This window comes from Strix uralensis, chromosome 7 (genome assembly GCF_047716275.1).
Source record: "Strix uralensis isolate ZFMK-TIS-50842 chromosome 7, bStrUra1, whole genome shotgun sequence".
In the NCBI taxonomy this organism is placed as follows: domain Eukaryota; kingdom Metazoa; phylum Chordata; class Aves; order Strigiformes; family Strigidae; genus Strix; species Strix uralensis.
In genome coordinates this window covers 41,276,193-41,296,659 of record NC_133978.1, presented here as the reverse complement: position 1 = coordinate 41,296,659, position 20,467 = coordinate 41,276,193, and the positions used below count along the sequence as shown (strand labels likewise).

Here is a 20,467-nt window from a genome sequence, read left to right as displayed (position 1 = left end):
TTTATAGATTGTGAAAGATATTGCTCTCTGGTTAAGCTTTATGACTGTAATGCAGAGCAAAAGGGTCTCTATATTCTTTTAAAATTGCATCCTGCTTAATTTTCTGGTCTTCCCCTGGATGAAACTATTAAAATTATTATTAAAAAACTAGCCACCCCATTTTTCTTTAAGAAGGCATTTGGTATCAATTTGCACAGCAGGAAACGTAGTGCAGAAATTCACAATTGTCAAACGTTGCCACGAAAATAAATAGCGAGCTAAATGTCTGGAGCACCAATTTTGCACCCCCCTCCCATTGTGCCACTGACAGAATTTAACAAAAATAGCTAAATAGCTTAAATTAAAGAATTCAGACTTTTTTCCCCCCAGAAAAGTATGCAGCAGACAAGCTAAATTTTCACACAGCAGAAGCCAAACACGAGATTACAATAAACATGTGATTAAGACGTGCAGGGTATTAGTACCCAATAATGATGCGCTGTTTATTAAGGTATTTATGCACACAACTTCTGGAAGAAAAATGTGGCCTTTTTTTCTGCTAAATTCTTTAAAGCAAATGTCCAGATCCGTCCTGGACTTTTGCACTTTGCTTAGTGTGCTGGCAGAGCATGTCTCATGCTGGCTCCAAGACCGAGCCTTTACATCTCATCATCTCCTCAACACAGAGCGCGCTGAGAGATCCCTGCTGAGCCTGACCCAGAAAATATAGAAAGACCCTGTATTTTGGGTTGACTCGTGGTGATCTTGACGTCCAGGGCAGCTGATGGTTGTATGGCAGCGTAACAGCACCTCAAAATTAGCTCCTGCCTGCCCCAGTTGAGGTGCACCCCACGTAACCAAACCCCTGGCTGACGTGGTGCCAGGCTTCCCTCTGGCTGACAGCTCACAGGAGATGTCAACTGGAGAGCACATGGTTGGGCAGGTCTAGACGTGGGCTAGGTTGGCTGCTGGCCCAGGGTAATACAGTGTGGGACGCAGGAGAGTTGGTGGAAACATGATAGGGGAACTAAATGTTTTGGGTAGAAGGTATATCTAGTATAATAATGTGCGTATCTCTGCCAATATACGCGCTATTCTCCAGTTATTTTAAGTTTTGTAACTTTTGTCACCGTTTACGTTGACAACATGCAGTATTATAAAACCATGAAAACTCTAACTTCCATTTTAATTTTGACATATTCAATACATCTAATTGGGGACAAAAGTAACAGAATTTGAGAACTTTAACCCATTTGAAGAGCATCCCTTGAGATGTGTTTTAGAGAGATACATTCCCACACAAGTCTTTCGCATCGGCTGCTGATGGCACTTGCGGAATCAGAGCTGCTCGGGGCTCCGGCCGCAGCCGTTGGAGGAGTTCAGGTCGTGCAGACCATGCTGCTGGCTGCTGGCGGAGGTTGTGTTACCTATGAAATGTGTACATACCCAGCTCTTCCAAACCGTAAAGCTGTAACAGCGAATCTGAAATAAATTAATATTGTTGAAATTAATGAACTGAGAAATTGAAGTTCACATCACTACATGAACAAATTTATTAATATCTGTTGTACATAAATTAATGAGAAATATCATTATGGCAAAAATTAAACAACACTAAAATTAAAGACTGTCTAAATTATGTTTCTACCAAAGAGTTAACTAGGAAAAAAGCAGTAGTTGTTGGCATCTCAGTCTTTATCTGTTAAAAAAAAAAGAGGTGGCTGATCAGGGGTGTTAATCTCACGCCTTTTTATGGTGCTTGGCCTCCAGAGTTAGGAGCAGGTGTAGAGTACTTGGCTTTGGTCTTAGAGAGTCCTTGGCTCACTCAGCCCCGCTGTTATAAAGTGCAATTGTGGAAATGGAGGTTTTCTGCCCAGGTGCCAGGCCTGGGCATGAAGCAGTGGTTGGTGGGGTTCCCGCTGCGGGGACGTCCCTGAGGGATGTCTGACACGACCAGGTGTGATCGTGTTGTTCCTCAGCTGTCCAGAGCCTGGCCCCGGCCTCGCTCGCAGCCCCGTGCTGGGAGAGGTGCTGCTTGTGTGGGAATCGGGGTGCTCAGCCCACAAAAAACCCGCTCAGAGCCTCCGTGTGGAGCGTTTTGCTGGGAAAAGCACGTGTCCACGGCCCCTTGGTCAGAGGATGCTGTGCCATGGTGTGGAGGAGCCCGGGAGCCCGTCCCGCTCCCGGCCGGTGCTGAGCATCGCGGTCGCTTTGAACCAGATGTGCCTTACACAAGCATGCTAATAACAGCTGATTTTTCTTCTCTTTTTCTTTTAGCTATGTCTGGGCTTGTAGTCCCGCCAATGTAAAGTCACTTTTGTTTACCTACCATAGCACCAAGCTTCAGAGGATGGGCTTAGGGGACAAGTTTAGTATATTAAGACATGCTGATGGAAACAGTATCTTCACACAGAATCAGCAACAAATCGAAATGCTACAAAAAAAAAAAAAAAAAAAAAAGACTTTGTTTAAAGATTTTATTTAAACTATTAAGAATCTACATGCAAACAACCTACTTCTTCATGAACAATTCCATTTTATTGACTGAATTTTTCTCATATTTTCACATTTCTCAGTCCTGAAGAATAAGGAAAAAGCGACGCCTATTTTGTATAAAGTTTCTGATTACGTCTTGGCTATGTCTAGTACTTGCTATGTGTTGGGAGAAACTTTGTGGATGCACCATTTTGATTATCATGAAACACTGATGAAAAATGCCTCCGAACATTTTTCTGTACTCATAACTAGATTCACAATGGTTGTGTATCTCTATAATGTGAAATATTTTTTTGTGGTGGAAAAAAGGGGGCCAAGGAGGTTATGAGCCATCAAACTGGAAAAAAAAAAAAAAGGATGAATATATGATTAGAAAAACAAAAACCGGGGCGCGGGGGCGGGCGCGGGAGGGTTTATCATTGCTTAACTTCATCTTAATGAAATGGAACTTTGTAACTTATTGTAGTTAGAAATTGTAACTTTGATATTGAATTCTCTTGCCTTCAACAAGCACACTGACAGAGAAAAAAATTGCTACTGTCTGTTGGTAAAAAAAAAATATACTTCCACTGCTAGAGCTTCCTGTTAAGCAAGTGTGATCTGCAACATTTTTTCAACTTTTGCTAGCACTGTATACTATTGCATTCTTAGGCTACTGTGAAGTCTATGTTTCTTGTACCAGAAAATTGTCCTTTTGACTTCTAGATCCTTCTTCCCTAATGTGTTTTGTATGTGGTTATAAAATTGTAGACTTTTGTGATTTTGCCAAAGTTGTAGCTAAATATTTATACACTTGTCTTGAATTTTTTTCAGATCCACTTAAATATTTAGAAAAGCAAATTTTATTCCTTATGAAGCCTATAAGGAATAAAATAGTCTTATTCATTGCAACACTTTCTTTCACATAAACACTTGCAGTCACTAAGGGAATTTATTTTGTAACATATCAACTATAAATATTGTATTTATCTTTGAAATTTTGTATATTGCTTTTCATCATTTTTTTTTCTTGTATGTATTGGTTTTTGTCATGGCCTGGTATTGTGATGCTGAGAATAGCATTAAGCCAAGAACCGTTGCCTTCATGTTTTTCTTTTAAAATAAATTAGTGTCCGTACATTTCATTTGTACTTCATAAAGTTGCTATTATTTAGACTTTCCATCCTTTTTTCTTTTTATTTTTGAGGAAAAGTCAAATTCATTGTTTATTTTTATATTATTTTTAAGTTATCAGAACAAATAATTTTGAAAAAAAAGTTGTTTGCTGTATAGTCAAATCAAAATTGTGCCACATGGCTGTAATGAATACTAGTAGAATATGTGCATGTGATACAGCCACAAAAAAGATTAATCTATTTTGTGGTTCATTTCTTTTTTTTTTTTTTCTGTTTTCTTTTTTTATTTTTTATTTTTTTTAAAGATTGTAAAAAGTCATTTTTAGCTGCCACCCATGACTTTGCCACATAGCTGAACTGTGTTTACTGGAAAAATTCAGAGGCCTAAAGTTTAAAATAAATTCACTTCTGATGTTTTAATTAAAACGTTTGCCACATTAACTTCTCTGATGCCTTAAAAGTGAACTTCTTTGAAGAACTTTTGTGCTGTTTTATCACAGGCTTACACCACAATTGTTAATCACTACTTCATTTGGATAATTTCTGGTGTAAAAAAAAAAAAAAGAAGCACAAACCTGGTGTACAATTATATCACTCCTTTATGTGTCTATTTTCTGCTGCACTCTGCATTCTCCCGAACCCTGCACTGTTTAAAAAAGATAAAGGTTTCACGCGAAATCAGGATCATACATGATTTTTAAATGTTTGGGGTTTGTTTATTTAGGTTTATTGGTTTTTTTATGGAACTTTTTGTAATAGACCCGTAGATGACTGTACTTTTTAAACTGGAATGACCTCCGTCGCATATCGTGGCTGTTAGTGCCAAATCCATAGAGAGAAACGTGGAGTTGGTTTTTTTTTTTTTTTACTTTGCACTAAATAGTTTGCAAACGCAGCACTGCAAAACATGTTGCAAACTGCAGCAGAATTAAAGTTTTAACCAAAAAGGAGGGATCATTTTTTTTTTTTTTTTCCTTTCTGGGCAAAAATGCACATTTTAGTAAAGCGTTTATTAAAGGGTTTAAAAGAACGATACAGCATATCACAGCTGATAAATGCCGCGCGCATTTCCTTTGTGATAACGAATAAGGCTTAGCTAAGTGGAAAAGCCTGAGAAGTCACTTTGGAACTGAATTGCCTCCGTTATATTTTGTCTAAGTAAGGTTTTGATCTAAAGAAGAGGTCACGTGTACATGTTAAGAAAGTTTGCAAGTTTCTTCATAAATGCAATCTGTTTGTGTTTTAGATTACTTAGTCAATGCACTCATTGCTTCATTGTCTCCAGACGGAAAGCTTCACTAAATGGTAGATTTTACTGTTAAAGACCCTACAATAAGATTGTTTTATCTGTACATTTTTTCATATATTTAACTGTATAAAAAAAATGTTCATTTTACACAATATTTAATTAAAGTATTTCTTGTCTGTGAATTTCATTTTTAGTAATTTTATCTGGTTTGATTATTAAAAAAGTGACTAAACACAAAACAAAAAAATGCAACACTGGGGGTTTCATTTCTAAATATCAGAATTCAAAGTTATGTCTTGATTAAGAAAAAGCACAATCCTTGTCGTGGGCTTTTCGGTGCCCCCGGATAGCCAGCCCAGGCAGCCCCCGAGGATGATGAGGAAGGAGACCTCTGCTCCGCAGCCCGGCAATGACTTGTCGCTCAGCCTTGGTGAAGTATTTAACCAAAACTGTGCTTCAGACACCTTTTTTGTAAAGTGAAGGTAACAGTAGAGTAATTTTTTATTTCTTCTATTTTAATATGGCATTGTCAAAGTCTGTAAACAGGAAAAGTTATTTTAAACACAGCACAACCCAAACTTTCCACGCAGCGGTTTGACACCGAAGGTCGACGTACCCGTCTTTTAAATGCTGATAAGGAAGCAAATGCTTTTGCTAATTATAATACTGAACACAAATATTTCATCCTCTGGACTGTAGTACGTGCGATGTACATATAATGTACTTGAAATATAAATATAGCGAGGTGGGCATGACTCAGCCTCCTTGTCGGAGGGTGGTTTTGTGAGAGACAGTTACAATGCAAAGCCTGAAGTACAGGTCTGTGTTCCCTACCCCATGTGCCGAGCGTGCGCCTGCATCATTGTGTGTGACCACAGCCACCAGAAAAAGGGCATTTGTACAGGAATTTGGGTCTGGCTGCGTGCACAGCAGGCAGAGCAACACGAGTGCCTGTCCCGGTAAAGCAGGGGAGTTCGTTATGTGAGTGTTATCCTGTCATTAATCACAGGGCTGCTGACAACTTCGAGAGGGCACTGAGGAACTCCAAGCTCCAAAGTAAATGTATGTACTTGTGTATGTATATATAGTGCCAAACGACATGCTGTATGCTCCTTCGCTGCCCCGTGTTTCAGCAGTTAAGTGATGGAGTGTGAGGAGACGGTGCAGTTAGTTTACTGGTAGTCACCATTTACAAAGAAGGAAAACCGGGATATTTAACTATGTTTCCTTTCTTCTCCAATATTTCCATAGTTTTTATGTTTGATGAAAACAGATGTTAAAAACAGAGAGCACTTTGGATTATTATTATTATTATGCATTGACAATTGTTCCACTTTGAGTATGTATCTGTGTATCATGTTTAACCGGTGGCATAAGCAGATGCATCCCACTAAAAATATAAGATGGTTTATAGGGATGAAAGTCTGCATGATGCCTACTGGCACTTTTCCTTTTGGGTTTATTTCAAAGGTTTGAATAATGAGCATCTAAATGATTCGTCTAAGTTTCAGTGCAAAGAAAACGCAAAAGAAGAAAACCCATATATATTGTGCTAGGAATGACAAGTCCTAGAGCAATCCACGCCCCACGACACATCCCTGTCTGTAACGTGGTAATAGTCCTGGCGAGAAAATATGTTGTGTCAGCCTATAGTGAGTTTAGACATAGGAAGATGATAAAAATTCCTTAATCAAAATGAAGGAATAGAGTCTCTAAAAGTATATGCCAATTATTGCAGAGCAGCTTTTTAAAGTCTTTCAAGCTTTTAAAGATTATTCAAAGCACTTGAAATAGGCTTCAATCTAATGCCTCATTTCATTGCATTAAACAGCCTAGTTAATAAAGAATCAATATATTCAAAGGGCAAGGTTATCTTTTGTCTATAAGGGGTGGTGTCATTCTGAACCTTTTATAGTTCAAATGCTGAAAAAGACCTCATGAAATCCATACTCATCAAGTGGGTCAACTAGAGCAATAAAGAGGCCTCTGAAAGAATGGCTGCACTCCTTTAAAACAACTATAAGTCTTATCTCCCCACATAGTGCTCGCCAGGCTCCGCCAGAAAATGTCAATTTCTCATCAAGACAAGAGGCCCAACGATAATTTTTTTCTGGAGAATACACACAATTAGGAGAATGCAGAAAGGCCCCATCAGTGATTTGTAGCTTATTATGTCACCAGCAAGCTGCGATCCACCGCTAAGCAGATAATAAGGGCTGTTGATAACTAAAGTGTCAATACGCCAAAGAACGATTTTTGAATGTGAGCCCTTGTGCTTTTTTTCCCCTCCTTGTGCAGATCGCGGGGCCGATAACAGTGCATCTGCCAACCGACACCGCCTGTTGGACCTCACAATTAATGCCATGAATAAATAGCACAAAAGAGTTTAGATTCTTTATACTCTTTGAGACAATTCCCTGTTTTACCCTTCAAGGAGTTCTTTTATGTTCGAATAAGGTTGCTTTTAATGAAATTTAAACTCATCAGAGGAAATCAAAACCCTCAAATCAGATTACAAATTGATTTTTTTTGGTCACTTGTCATTATACAATGTACTGCCCTAAGTTTTACAGGAAAAGGAAGAGAAAGCAACCAGTCTGGAATCAGAGTATGCAAACAATCTCTACAAAAGCATACGAAGGAGGAACATTCCTAAAGTCCCACAAGTAATAAAAAGTTTTTAAAAGTTGGTGTGTATAATTTAAAAGGGATCATTATCTTTACTCAGATACTCCATAAAATACTGAAATTTAAATAAAATGAACTATACTAGAACTTTAAATTGCATAAATTAAATAATTAAACCCAAGCTATCTCTTTTTCTCATATATAATGCTAAATTTCATTGTTATATACAAGAAATCAAATACTATTTCTCACTGTTCAGGTCACAATTAACCGATGGAGGATGTGAGACCTCCTGGTCTGGTAGCCCATTTCAGCTGGTGACATTGCTAGTGTGGTTCAGCCAGCTGAAATACGATTCTAGCAATAGAAGCTATATAGTTATGATTTTTTATATCTTACACATTCAAATAAAGTAATTGTTTTACTGTAATGCTTTTGTTTCCTCTTTATTGACTTTGTACTAGTATGGAAAGGCCATCGTGAAAAAAGGGTGCAGTTAATTGGTCACAAAAAGGTTTGGTGCCCACAGCTTTTAGAGGATTTCAGTTCTTATGTGACTCTTGTTTTGCATTTACCTTGAGATAAGTTAAACTGTTTGAAAAATGACTTTATAACAAATGGCAGCAGCTACCCCCAGAACAGACCAAGTGGGGGTGGTGAGTGTACAAGGAAATGACCTGAAACCTGCTCTGCTCCAACCAGACAAAGTCACAGATTGCTTATTGTGTAAAATCTAAAAAAGAAAAAAATCCAACTAAAAAGGAAACTGAGGCTGGAATTGGTCTGGGTAACACAGCCACCAAACTTTAAAGTTGCCCTGTATCTACAATGAAACAGGATGGAGACACCAGGGGAAGATGGAGAGAAGAAAGGAGGAGGAAGTAATGGCAAAAAAATGTACAATGAAACCCAATAAAGTTGTATTTAATGATCTCTTTTCCTGTGCTGTGGAGTTCTGTGGCAGGAGCGAGTGCTCAGAGACGGCTTCGCCTCCGCGGTGGCTCGGTGCTGGCAGGCAGCGCGATGCTGCGGCCGAGGTCCAGGGTGCTGGAGCTGGGGACAACACGCTGGAGGCAACCATTTTCCCGGGTGGTTTGGGCTCTGGCCACCACAGCTGGGACCCACAGGTCAGTCCTCACCGAGTGAAGGTCAGCACTGGGATGTGGGGTCACCTCCCAAGGCAGCCTCAGTGTCTCCGGCCGGCGAGATGGGAGGTGCTGGACTACCACAAAGGTTTGCACGGGGGCGTCCCTGTGTACCAGTTCTGCTGTGGTCACCACCTTCCTCCATACTATAGCTCTAGTCGCAAGGTTAAAAAAAAAAAAAAAGGAAGAAAGAAAGAAAAAGAAGGTATTGCTGTGGACACAGACACAAAAGTATTTTGAAGCTGTAATGAGTAGAAATAATAATAAACAACAAAAAAACCTCTAATAACCATCTCACAAGGCTGTTTGGGCAGAGCAAGTGTAGCTAGATGAAAAAAGGAAAAGAAAAGCTAAAGAAGGTAGAAACCATGCTGTGGAGTGGAAATTCATTCCATGGTGCTTCTTCACCTTTTTGGTTTATCAATGTGTCTCATCTTAGAGCAAGTCATGAATCCAACAAACACTGTAGCATCCAAAGTATCTCTAAGAGGACTTCCAAGATTTCTCCCTGACTGCCTCCTCACTTACTTCATCCCTTAAGACACAGCCTGGACAAATTAGTAAAGGCCAAACAGTGAGTAGGGACCAGCCAGAGCCTCTGATGGACCAAGAGGTGAAGCCATGTCCATGGCTGAGGACAAAAGTCCACAGTCTATGTATGAACCACCTCAGTCAGGTCACTCAGGCAGAAAGGGGTGGGCACGGTAGCAGTAGGGGCCCAAAGCAAAGTGACTTCATAGATTTAGACACTTATTTAAACAAATAAATTCTCTGTGTGAGGAAAACACTGAGCATAAATTAATTTGGAAGAAAAGTTTCAAAAATGTACCCAGCAGGTAGCGTGGCCTAAAACGGAAACGGCAGTTGAGTATATCTTTGGATAAATGTTAGAACAAGACCGTGGGGGCATGGTGTGCCGCAGGGTGCCTGTGCTACACAGGCAGAGCACCTTTGAACGGGCTCAGGGTTTCTCTTCTTCCTGAAAATCAGTGAAACAGAATTGTAGGCACCTTGTAAAATAAAGAATTCTTGGTTACCACCTTTCTTTCCAAGTTTTAAGGAAGCCAGTGAAGCATGAACTCCAGAACACATCTACAGATACAGGCTGGGTGAGGAGTGGATGGAGAGCAGCCCCAAGGAGAAGGACTTGGGGGTGTTAGTGGATGGAAAACTGACTGTGAGCCAGCAACGTGCGCTGGCAGCCCAGAAAGCCAACCATGTGCTGGGCTGCATCCAGAGCAGTGTGGGCAGCAGGGTGAGGGGGGGGGATTCTCCCCCTCTGCTCTGCTCTCGTGAGACCCCCCTGCAGTGCTGGGTCCAGCTCTGGGGGCACCAACATCAGAAGGACACGGACCTGCTCGAGCGGGGCCAGAGGAGGCCACGAAGATGCTCGTGGGGCTGGAGCAGCTCCCCTGTGAGGACAGGCTGAGAGAGTTGGGGGTGTTCAGCTGGAGAAGAGAAGGCTCTGGGGAGACCTTAGAGCGGCCTCCCAGGACTTAAAGGGGCTACAGGAAAGGGGGGAGGGACTCTTGATCAGGGGTGTAGGGACAGGACGAGAGGTCATGGTTTTAAACTAACAGAGGGGAGGTTTAGATGAGATCTAAGGCAGAAATTCTTCCCTGTGAGGGTGGTGAGACACTGGCACAGGTTGCCCAGAGAAGCTGTGGCTGCCCCCTCCCTGGAAGGGTTCAAGGCCAGGTTGGACGGGGCTTTGGGCAACCTGGACTAGTGGAAGATGTCCCTGCCAATGGCAGGGGGGTGGGACTGGGTGGGCTTTAAGGTCCCTTCCAACCAAACCATTCCATGAAGACAAAATCCAGAAGGTCCATACAGCCAATGTCCTGCTCCTGCTGAGGAGGACGAGGAACTTGGTAGTGGAAGAGCTGTAATAAAACCTGTATCTTCCCATGCTGAAGATCATGAAGACAAGCAACTAGATACCAAAACCATTTGTTAAATTACCTGAGGGGAACAGGAAATGAAGAAAGACTGCAGAAAAGGCTAAACCAGAGTTATCAGGAGAATCAGAAGTTAAGGTGCAGACACAGTTTGTTTTACATCAGAAAACAGGATGGGGCAGTAGGGTTGAGTGTTGGGTGCTGTCTGCAAGGAGGTCACAGCCCCACAGCAGCTCCTTCTCCCCACAGCATCCCTGTTTGCCTCAACACTACCCCGTAATATAACTCATCACTTCTCAGCCACATCTTGGTAGTATCAATGAAATGTGCTTGCAGAAGTAATAAAATAAGTCTTTTTTTTTTTTTTTTTTTTTTTTAATTGAATGAAGAGGGTGGAAAATAGAGGAAACTTACTATTGAACTTTTTAGAAGTTAAACTGACTAATAAAATCTTCATAAAACACTCGAATAAGAGAAGGATATCAGATAAAAATGGTTTGGCTTGTTTCGCAAGGTCAGAGGTCTTCAACCATTGATCAGTGTCTGTTTCTCATTGGGTTCTGCTTTATTTTCAGTCCACAGTGCCACGTCTGCATGACCTGGGGACCAGGCGCTTGTTTTGGTGCTGTTGCCACCTGGCATCCCAAATCAGGCCAAGCTGCTGAAAGGCTGAGTTGCCGCCTGGATGCCATCTCACGGGATGGTTCCTGTTGGTGTTATGGTGCCCTTGAGTGAGAAGTCAAGACCGTTACAGTGGGTCAGCAAATCGAGCAGTGACATCTACAAGGAAGAGCTACTATTCTCTTCTCCAGGAGAAAGGAGACAGATCCCAGGTAGGACAGAGAGTGGGCCTGGCAGAGACATGCTTTACCCTCTTTCTGCGCTGTATTTGTTTCTGCCAACCCCTGTGCTGTTGTGTGTGGTGGGTGTCATGTGTAGCCAGCATGGATGGGAGACCCTTAAGAGCCTGCAGTGCAGGGGCCTTTCAGAAAGTCCTACTATTTATCAAAACATAAAAAACCCCTGAATGTTGTTTTTTATGGGAAAAGTACTCATAGGCCTTTTAGTCTTCAGCTCTAAACCAGTATTTACTGGCTCAAGCCTGCTGAAATAATGTTGAAGACTGGTTGTTTCACAGAGGTCTAAGCCAAGCTCTCCTTACCTACCTTAGTCCTTGCTCCAGAGCTGCATGTCCCCCGTCGGGGATTTACTAAGACCCTTCAGGAGGGACCTGTCCTGAGCATAGCGAAAATACAGACTGAGCGCAGCATTCTTAAGAGACAAATGGTGTCTGAAAAACCCTCTTTGTGGTATCACATATAAAGATGTCCAAAATGCTCTGTTTTTGATAGCTGTAAAATGCCATGACCAAGAAACTGTAATGGCTCAAAAAGTAATAAATACATATAGTAGAGCAATTAGCTAAGCATTTACTTTACTGATGTAAATGCAGAAATCTGTCATAAATAATTTTAAACTTTTTTTTTTTTTTTTTTTTTAATTAGCCCGGCAAGCAGTTAAGAAGCAAATAATCTGCTCATGCTCTCCAGGTGCTGCCCCCAAATATTATAATCCGGGGGAGCATTATGAGGACAGTTTTTCCTCCTACGGCGGGTGGTGGGGAGGGTGGTGCCCTTTGAATGGCCTCATCTGCCACGAGGCGATACAGAAGATGATGGGCTTTCAAGCCAGTTTGCCAGAGTTGGCAAAGCAAGAGCAAGGACTTGGCAGTTTTGTGCTATGGGGATGCCACGTTTTGAGTCAAAGATAGGAAAAGAAATATTTTTTTTGTTTCTGTGCTGAAATTTTCTGTTCTAAATGGAAGTTGACATAAATAATTCTGGTTTGTGTGAACTCCCTGTACTTTGTACTCTATAGTAAGTTCAAACACAAGCGACAGCAGAAAGAGCAGGTTTGGATGCTAAAAGAAACACTTCAGCAGTCACAACTGGACATCCTCCAGGTCAAATTTACATTGCTTTCTATCATTCCATTCAATTTTCTCTTTATCTTAATAAAAAAAATACCTTATCCTACATTCTTCTGACATCACAATCAAAAGAGAAAGCCTTTTCATTGTCAGACCCTAATGGCTATTCTGCCCCACATTTTTAGTGTGAAGATTAGATATTTATGAGTTGCAAGTCTATAATACCCCCTGACTGGGAAAGCTTTGCTGCTGGTGAGGCAGAAGAAAGCCATGGTGGTGGGCTGAGACAGGGGGATTCTGGTGGGGGCAGACCCCAGCAGGTACAGACCACTGCACACGTGGGTGTCTTGTGCCCCTCTGAATTCATACCAGATGAATAGAATTGATAAAATACACTAAGTGCAAAAATAAGGAAGTTCTGGGATACTGTTGCGCTGATTAATGATCCCACAGCAGTGCTGGTGGCTGCCACCGAAGGACAGTTATGGGTGGGGACAGCTTGGTCGAGGTGCATGGACCCACCGCGCCCTGAGGTTGGCATTTCACCCATCAGTTTGGGTCAGCACAGAGGGGTGCTGTGGGAAAGAGACCAAGGCCATGCAGATAAATAGTTCAGATTAAGGGCAAAACAGGCAAAACATCAGTAGAAGGTCCTTTCTGAGAGCGCTTTGGAGTGATTCAGATGACCGAGCCAGCAAAAGGCACCTGCTCATCACCTGGAGTCGGAGTTGCTGCAGTGATAAACTTGGTGACAGTGATTTCAGCAACAGCACAGAGTTGTTTGTTTGTTTTGTTTTTTTTTTTTTTTTCCATTTCAATGTATTCAGCTGGTTCAGGTCAATGACTAATTCACTCAAAACTGAAAACATGATTGGGAGTTGGAAGAGCAGAAAATGTGTTTTCCTCTCCCTATCTATGAATAAAAAATAGATATGAAAGGATAAGATCCGCTGGTTTTAGTATCTTGAAGAACGTGATGATCAGAAGCACTGAATTGCATTTTTTGAGTATAGATAATAGTATCTCCTTTGCATATTAACTTTATTAATGTAATTTATTAACTTCAGATGCAGAATGTGTAGAGAAACATGCTCCTTCCTTTTGCATTCAGCATTATTTTGGTGGATCTATTTAACTGATGAAATTAATGCCATTCTCACCGTGGTGTTACTGAACTCTTATTTCCGTCCAAAAAGAAGTTGACAACTCATATAATAAAAAAGAAATTCAACGTTCAGCATTTTCATCCGTATAAAGATATAAAACACATAATCAGATTATGAACTATAATTGCATACATGAATGTAAATAGATTAAATAATACTGGGTAGCTCCCTGATTATCCAAAGGAAGTGCACAGTCAGTAAAACCCTTAGATTTGAACAATAATATTTAAAATCTGTTGATAATGAGAATAATCTCTCCTTAGGAGAATGAGCAGACATTCTGAGGGTGGAAAAAAAAGATAGATCACATAGCACATTTTTCCTCATTTTTAGTGAAAATCATATTGGAAAGCCACCCTGAATGGGTTTTAGATTGAATTTTCTTTAAATTTTGAGGGAAACAGACTTGTAGTTTTCTCAGAAAAAAAAAAAAAAATTGTCTTTCTGGTAAAATTTTGGGTTCCTTTTTTTTTTCTTTTTTCCTTCTTTTCCCTTGCCATCTCCTTGAAGTGGGAGTTCAGGCTGGGAGCCCAGGGCAGGGGTGGTGAGAGGCCAGATGCCAGGGGAGTGATGGGAGGAGGATGAGCCTTCAAGTCTGAATGTATTCAGAAATAAAGTTATACTATGAGCCTCAGCCTTTTGACTTTTCCTCTCTTTTCACAGAAATCCACCCTTCTTTTTCCTTCGCTTGACCCACATCTGCATTAATTGGGATTTAGCAATTACACTCCTCACTCTACTTATTAAAAACACTTCATGTATGTCTGCTTTCCCAGCAGACCTCTCCTGTTACTTCTTCCTATCACTGGCTCTGTTGGTTGATCTGGCCATGAATATGGAAACAATAAAATTTGGGATCAATAGAGCCATTTCCAGCAGTCCCTCTGAGGAGGAGCTGGGGTTCTCCAAAAATTGCTGTAGGAAAAAGCAAAGTTGGCCAACTTTGTCTTGCAATGGGGATGCCTCTTTCGCTGATGTAAAGGAGATGCAGTATCATCCCTCTTTACTACACATACACATGTGCAAGCATGCGTGTGCTGCAACCCGCAGTAACATACCTAATGTTGCATTTTTTTTTTTCCTCTTAGCTCCATCTTTAAAAAAATTTCCATCATTTTAGTGGTCACGTTGCACTAAAGCAGAGCATGGCTTCTCAGTGCCACTGCTGGGATGGCTCAGTTGCAACCCAGGATGGCGAGGCTCTAAAATGACACTAGCTGATCTCCTGAAATTCTGCTTTTTAGGCTGCATTTTGCTGTCTTGCTAAAGCTAACCTGCACCTACAACAGCCTGGTCTTTATTTGCAGTGAAAGGCTGAGACCCAGCACTCTTCCTGGCTGATCGTGGGAGCATCTGGGGCATCGCGTTGCCGAAGGGTGGCAGATGACATTTGATGTTTGAAACAAGGTAAATCCACTCACTTTTCCTCACCCCCTGCCCACAGCCCCCACATGCAGCTCAGCCTGGGCTAACGCGCTGTGGTAGGGGATAGCCCAGCCCAGCCTGGGCTTGGGTATCTGAAATACCTGAAGTGGGTCATGCAAAGCCGCCTTGGATACTGCCACGGCGAGGTACAGGCACGGCAATTAGTAAAATCAAGGTGTATTTCCTACATCATGCAGCTGGGGGCATTTTGCAACTCATTTTGCTGGAGAAAACTTGTTATTTAATTGCCTTTGCTGCTGCTGGATCAGATTCAAAATGAGTGGGAATATCAGGTCCTGCCAGATATATTCAATCATATTACTGTTTTTTTCCCTGAATGGATTTGATGTGCCAGTAAGCAGTGAAGCAGTTAAATACGGACATGTGAATGCCAGCAACGCTGTGATTTCAAAGTTAACACCCCACTAAGATGAATGAGGAAAACGTACGTCTCCCTCGACGTTTCTCTCTGTCCCTGTGGCGAGTTTAAGGGGAAGATAATTCATGATGGTTTGGCCAATTGCTAGAAGTAGGATATTTCCTATTCATTCTGATAAACTGAGAATAACATCTTATGCAGCCCCCAAATAAATAAATAATAATAAAGAATAAATAAATAATAATAAAATTCAGAATTATGGGTGAGGTGAGGCCAAGCCTTGTGGCGCTGCAAGAGGCTGGAGCTGGTGGGGAGGGTGGAGATGGGGCACGGTGGTGCCATCACACCAGCCCTGTCCCCACCAGAGGGGACGGGGCATTTCCAGTGGCCGCATCCTTGTGCCCAAGTAAAACTGGGTGGAGAAGGGACAAAAAGATACGTCTAAATGAGTCCAATACTGATTATTAAGTTCCTAAGAGGCAATCTAATTTAGCTATATAAAATCATGAAAGGGAAAGAATTAATTGATACTAATGAGTTATATGAGATAGCATCATAATTAATTCCTAAATAGAAAGAGGACATAGGCTGGAGTGAGGGGGGGAAATAAGACTGGCCTATATATCGTAATAGATTACAGAGGGTATTTGAAGTGAGAAACAAACTGACAAAGTCAGAGCGGGACAGAGTTATGAAATTATGGCTAATGCAAATAAAAGCCTTTTCCGCACAGCCCTGACCATACCGAAAGCTGGGAAGCCCATGTACCACCTTTCAGGACCGTCATGGACCCCGTCCCTCTGCAGAAGGGCAAGGCTTTACACCAGGGATGCCCTGGCCCAACCTGCCTGTCAGGGAGAGCAAATACAAGACACTTTGGTGGTTGCTAAGGTAACTACACCAATTTGATTTGATTCCTCCCCCTGAAATAACATTGCGGAGTAAGTCGGTGGTTAATCCCACGGCAACTTTGCGGCACGTTACCTTACAGCTCTGGTATTGCTGCAGCAACTTACACAAAGAGTTTGGACGTGATACTCGGAGCAAAGTGGCTTTTTTCTACTCCATTTTGGACCTACTTACTCCTTTGGTGCATAAATCACAGGTGACCACTCATGCTGGAGGACAAAAAGCTTTGATGAATCACAGAAACAATAAATTTTACAGGGAAAGGGCATTCTTTTTTTTGGAAATCCCATAAAATCATCATCACATGTTGATTCCACATTCACAAATACAAATCAGAGACCTCTGCAGCCTTCCTCCTGAATACTAACATTAAAAGTTTTGTTTGTTTTTTGTTCTCCACCTTAGGTTTAGTTTTAAAACAAACTCAGTTGGCAGAAATTAAATTTCAGTTACGTTACTGCATGGTGAAGCCTAAAGTATGCATATTTATCAATGCTGGTCACTTTTTTAGAGGGGAAATCATGGGTAACTCTTTGGAAATGAATAGTTGTGTTCACTGAGAGAAGAAAATAGTTAATAGCTAGGGCTCCTGGTTAGTAAAATTTCTAAGGGCATTTTATAAAAAGGCAGCTTGACACAAGCTATTTGACAGTGAGGCAGGACATGCTGAGAATCTTCTTCTGGAAACAGGAGAAGCATCGAGCATCGATGTCCTCCTTACATGAACCAGCACAATTAGTAAAAACCTGCACATCATGGGGAAACCAGGATCTAGCTTGTGTCATTGAAGCTGCAGGAATTGTAGGTGGAGTTCAACAGGAATGGAGCTGAAGTAAATAAATAAATAAATAAGGGGTTGGAGAAGACATCAGGGTACCCCCGAGACTGGGGGAGAGGAGAGCGGCGCTCAGGTGCTGTTGTGGCTGTGCACACTGCCCTGAAAAAAACCACCCTGCCTTGGCCAAAATTCCTGTGTTTTCTGGCCATTTGCACTGTCAGTGCTTTAAATGCAGGAAAGGGGTTGGTGCTGGGGGTGGCAGAAGTGGCGGGACCAGCCGGCGCCGCAGTTGATAGATGATCTGGTGCATTGGCTTGCGTTCAGTTGGGGTGAATTGGTCATTTTTGTGCTCAAAAGATGTTCCATACAATCTTTTCCATATCCTGTAGAAGACTCTTTCCCACTGAACAGCCCACAGCCTGATAAATGGCAAAGAAATATTAGTTTGTGGGATTAAGGTAATTTTTACATGTTATTGTGAAAAGACATGGACTTTGGTGTACAGTGAGTATCTCATGTCCACCAGAGCCCAACACCTTGAGTTACAAGTGTAAACCAAGTAGCCACAACCAGCAACCAAACCCATTTGACCCTTGGCATCAAGGCCATTCACAGAAATAGTAATTATTCAGCTAATATGGTTCAGCGTGAAATAATTGTTTGGAATCAAACAATTTTCTGTCGCGGACAGGCCAGCTGGGGAACAAGCAATCTAGTAGTAAAATATGCTGTCCCCTAATGCAGCGTGGGGCTGCATGTATGATGAGGCAGTCAGGTGTGAGGCAGGACTACAAAAAGATGGAGAAATAGGGGAGTGTTTTGGCTAACAGCTTCAAATCCTTCTGCCGGGGTCCATGCACGTCCCCTTCTGCCACCCCCTCCTCCGTAACGGGCCCTTATCGTGCCCATTAGTCCAGATGAAGCCGCGCTCAAAAATAAAGCAAAAAAAAAAGGGGGGGAAGGAAGGAAGGAAGGAAGGAAGGAAGGAAGGAAGGAAGGAAGGAAGGAAGGAAGGAAGGAAGGAAGGAAGGAAGGAAGGAAGGAAGGAAGGAAGGAAGGAAGGAAGGAAGGAAGGAAGGAAGGAAGGAAGGAGAAGTTCCTGCGTTGGCTGCCTCCTCTCTGTTTGCGGGGTCTGGGGCTGGCTCTGCACACAGACAGAGCCATGTCAACAGCGAGGCGAGGGTGACATTTCCCTCTCTCTCAATTACACGGGAGCTGTTCACTGCTGGTATAAAACACACACTGTGCTCCTGCAAGATTCATTGTCCTGAGGTCAGCTGGAACTTATTGTCCTTGTTGCCTTGGAACAAGACAAATCTGACATCTGTAAGATTTGCTGTTAAATAATCCAAACCAGGAGTGGGACGGAGCCACACAGAGAAATGGAAACGTTCGGGCGCCGTGGTAGAAAATCAGTAATTTAGATACAAGGCGCTGATGCTCGCCGGCCTGGCGTGCCCTTAGTTTGCTATTGATTGCTTCTCCTAACATTTAACTTCATCTTTTAAATACTGCGTATACTGGAAGTTTCAAAGTCAGTGCTCACCTGCTAATCTTTCCCCAGTATAAATAAATTAAACATTAAATGGAAATAATCTTTGGATTTCCAGCTATCTTTCTTTGGGTTTGCCTCCTGGTTTAGTGCTGCCACTGGTACCTCCTCCCCATTAAATGCACTCGCGATGAAGTGTTACCAAATGACATGGAGATGTAAAACCATTTTAAAAAACTCCACCTCAAATTTGTCGGACACCCAAGGCAGTATGTTAAAAACAATCTGAACAAGAAAAATAGTTGGGATGAAGCAAAGCTTCCGTGCTTCACAACCAGAGCCCACCCAACAGGCTCCCCTCCGGATCCTGCTCGCAGGTGGAAAAGCCGCTCGGATGCTTGCACAGAGCTCTCCCTGAATGAGCTGCTGATAAATCTAATCCTGAAGGATTGGAAATGAGGTAAAAGAAATTTTGATGAAAATTATGTACATGTACTTTGACAAGCTCATAAACACTGCAGCCATGATAAGTTTTCTTATTTTTTTTTCTAAGACCTGACACAACTGTATAAGCCCAAACTCTAATTTTTACAGCCCTGGGTTTGGAGATCTGTCATTGGGAGATATAATGGAAAGAATAATTGCTTGGTGGCTGCACAAACAGGAGATGTGTTGTCAGGCTGCAGTTTGGAGGCTACATCTGGCTTCGGAAATGATTGATGCTGTCTCTGTGTGTGATTTGGGAAACCATTTTTTTTTTTTTCCCCCCACTAATACAACCACCATGCTGAACCTTCGTGCAGCCGCAGCAATTAAATCATTATTAATGAAAACTTTTTATTTATTCCTTTTGCATCTTGGCGGCGCGGCTAGGCAACACGCAGCCCTCGCGGCGAAGGTAGGCATGTGATTTCAATTTGAAATTAAAAGTCATGTCTGAATAACAGAACAGCATTCTCATTTCCTAATACTCTGCTTTTTACTACTTTGCATTCAACTGTGAAAAGTCTTTTAAAACTCTGAACAGCAGTAAAACTTGAATGAATTTTTGACCCATTATTGCATAGCGGGTGCGCTTTCCAAGTTGGAGAGACTGCCAAGTTCTCCCCACCTAATATTTCCACTTTAATTGTGCCACTTGAGAAATTTACGTGCCTCAAAATATGGCATGAATCTTACGCTTATTGCAGTATCATTAGCAGCAACATTTAAGCAACATCTGTGTGCTATAGAACTAATTGAAGTAGCAGAAGTGGCAGCTGTAAATCCACAGGAAGATGGCAGTTTGCACCCAGCACTGCTGAGTTAGCGGGTAACTGTCAGCCTGTTCCTGCAATCTGCTCTCGAGGACTACGGTACAGGCACACAATGTCCAAAAAAATACAGCGAGTAGGCTAATGATCCTATTAACCACTTTGCTGCACCAATTTGGCTGTTTTTCCAGTTTCCTTGTTGAATTTCATTATATATTTCACTGTTCCAGTAAAAAGTCCAGTATGAGACATGTTCGCTTTTAAGCCGCTTACTTCAGGGAGTGAAGCTCCTTCTCGGTCGAATTAACACACGAATGATTTTTTTTTTTCTTTTAAATTCTATATATTTCTCCATCTTTTCCATTGTTTAATTTTTCTTCATCACGCACGCCTCGGTGAAAAAGAACTTTTACCAACTGTTAATGCTGGTATTTAAAGCAATGACATTTTCCTCCCCGGGATGTAACATTTTCAATAATCAATAAAACTGGGGGGAGGAGGGAAGGCTGAAGGCTTTTTTAGGTGTGCAGGTTAAAACACATCTTCATCTGAGCTGGGGATGCTGTGCGCGTGGCCTGCAGCACATCAGCCTGGGCACCGCCGCTGATTTAACTAATTGGTGATT

General features: G+C 41.9%; 2 protein-coding genes across 9 annotated transcripts in view; one reads left to right on the top strand and one right to left on the bottom strand.

Moving 5' to 3' along the window:
- Window positions 1-2,520, top strand: part of EBF3 (EBF transcription factor 3) — a 121,084-nt gene extending 118,564 nt beyond the window's left edge. For all 8 annotated transcript variants that reach the window (XM_074875552.1, XM_074875553.1, XM_074875550.1 and 5 more), the window contains one exon: window positions 2,257-2,520. In XM_074875552.1, coding sequence (XP_074731653.1) covers window positions 2,257-2,288 — 32 coding nt within the window. In that variant the 3' untranslated portion in view covers window positions 2,289-2,520. The remainder of the gene's footprint in view (window positions 1-2,256) is intronic.
- Window positions 2,352-20,467, bottom strand: part of LOC141946180 (uncharacterized) — a 32,558-nt gene continuing 14,442 nt past the window's right edge. The window contains exon 6 of the mRNA XM_074875561.1: window positions 2,352-2,413. The gene's annotated coding sequence lies outside the window, so the exon portion shown is untranslated. The remainder of the gene's footprint in view (window positions 2,414-20,467) is intronic.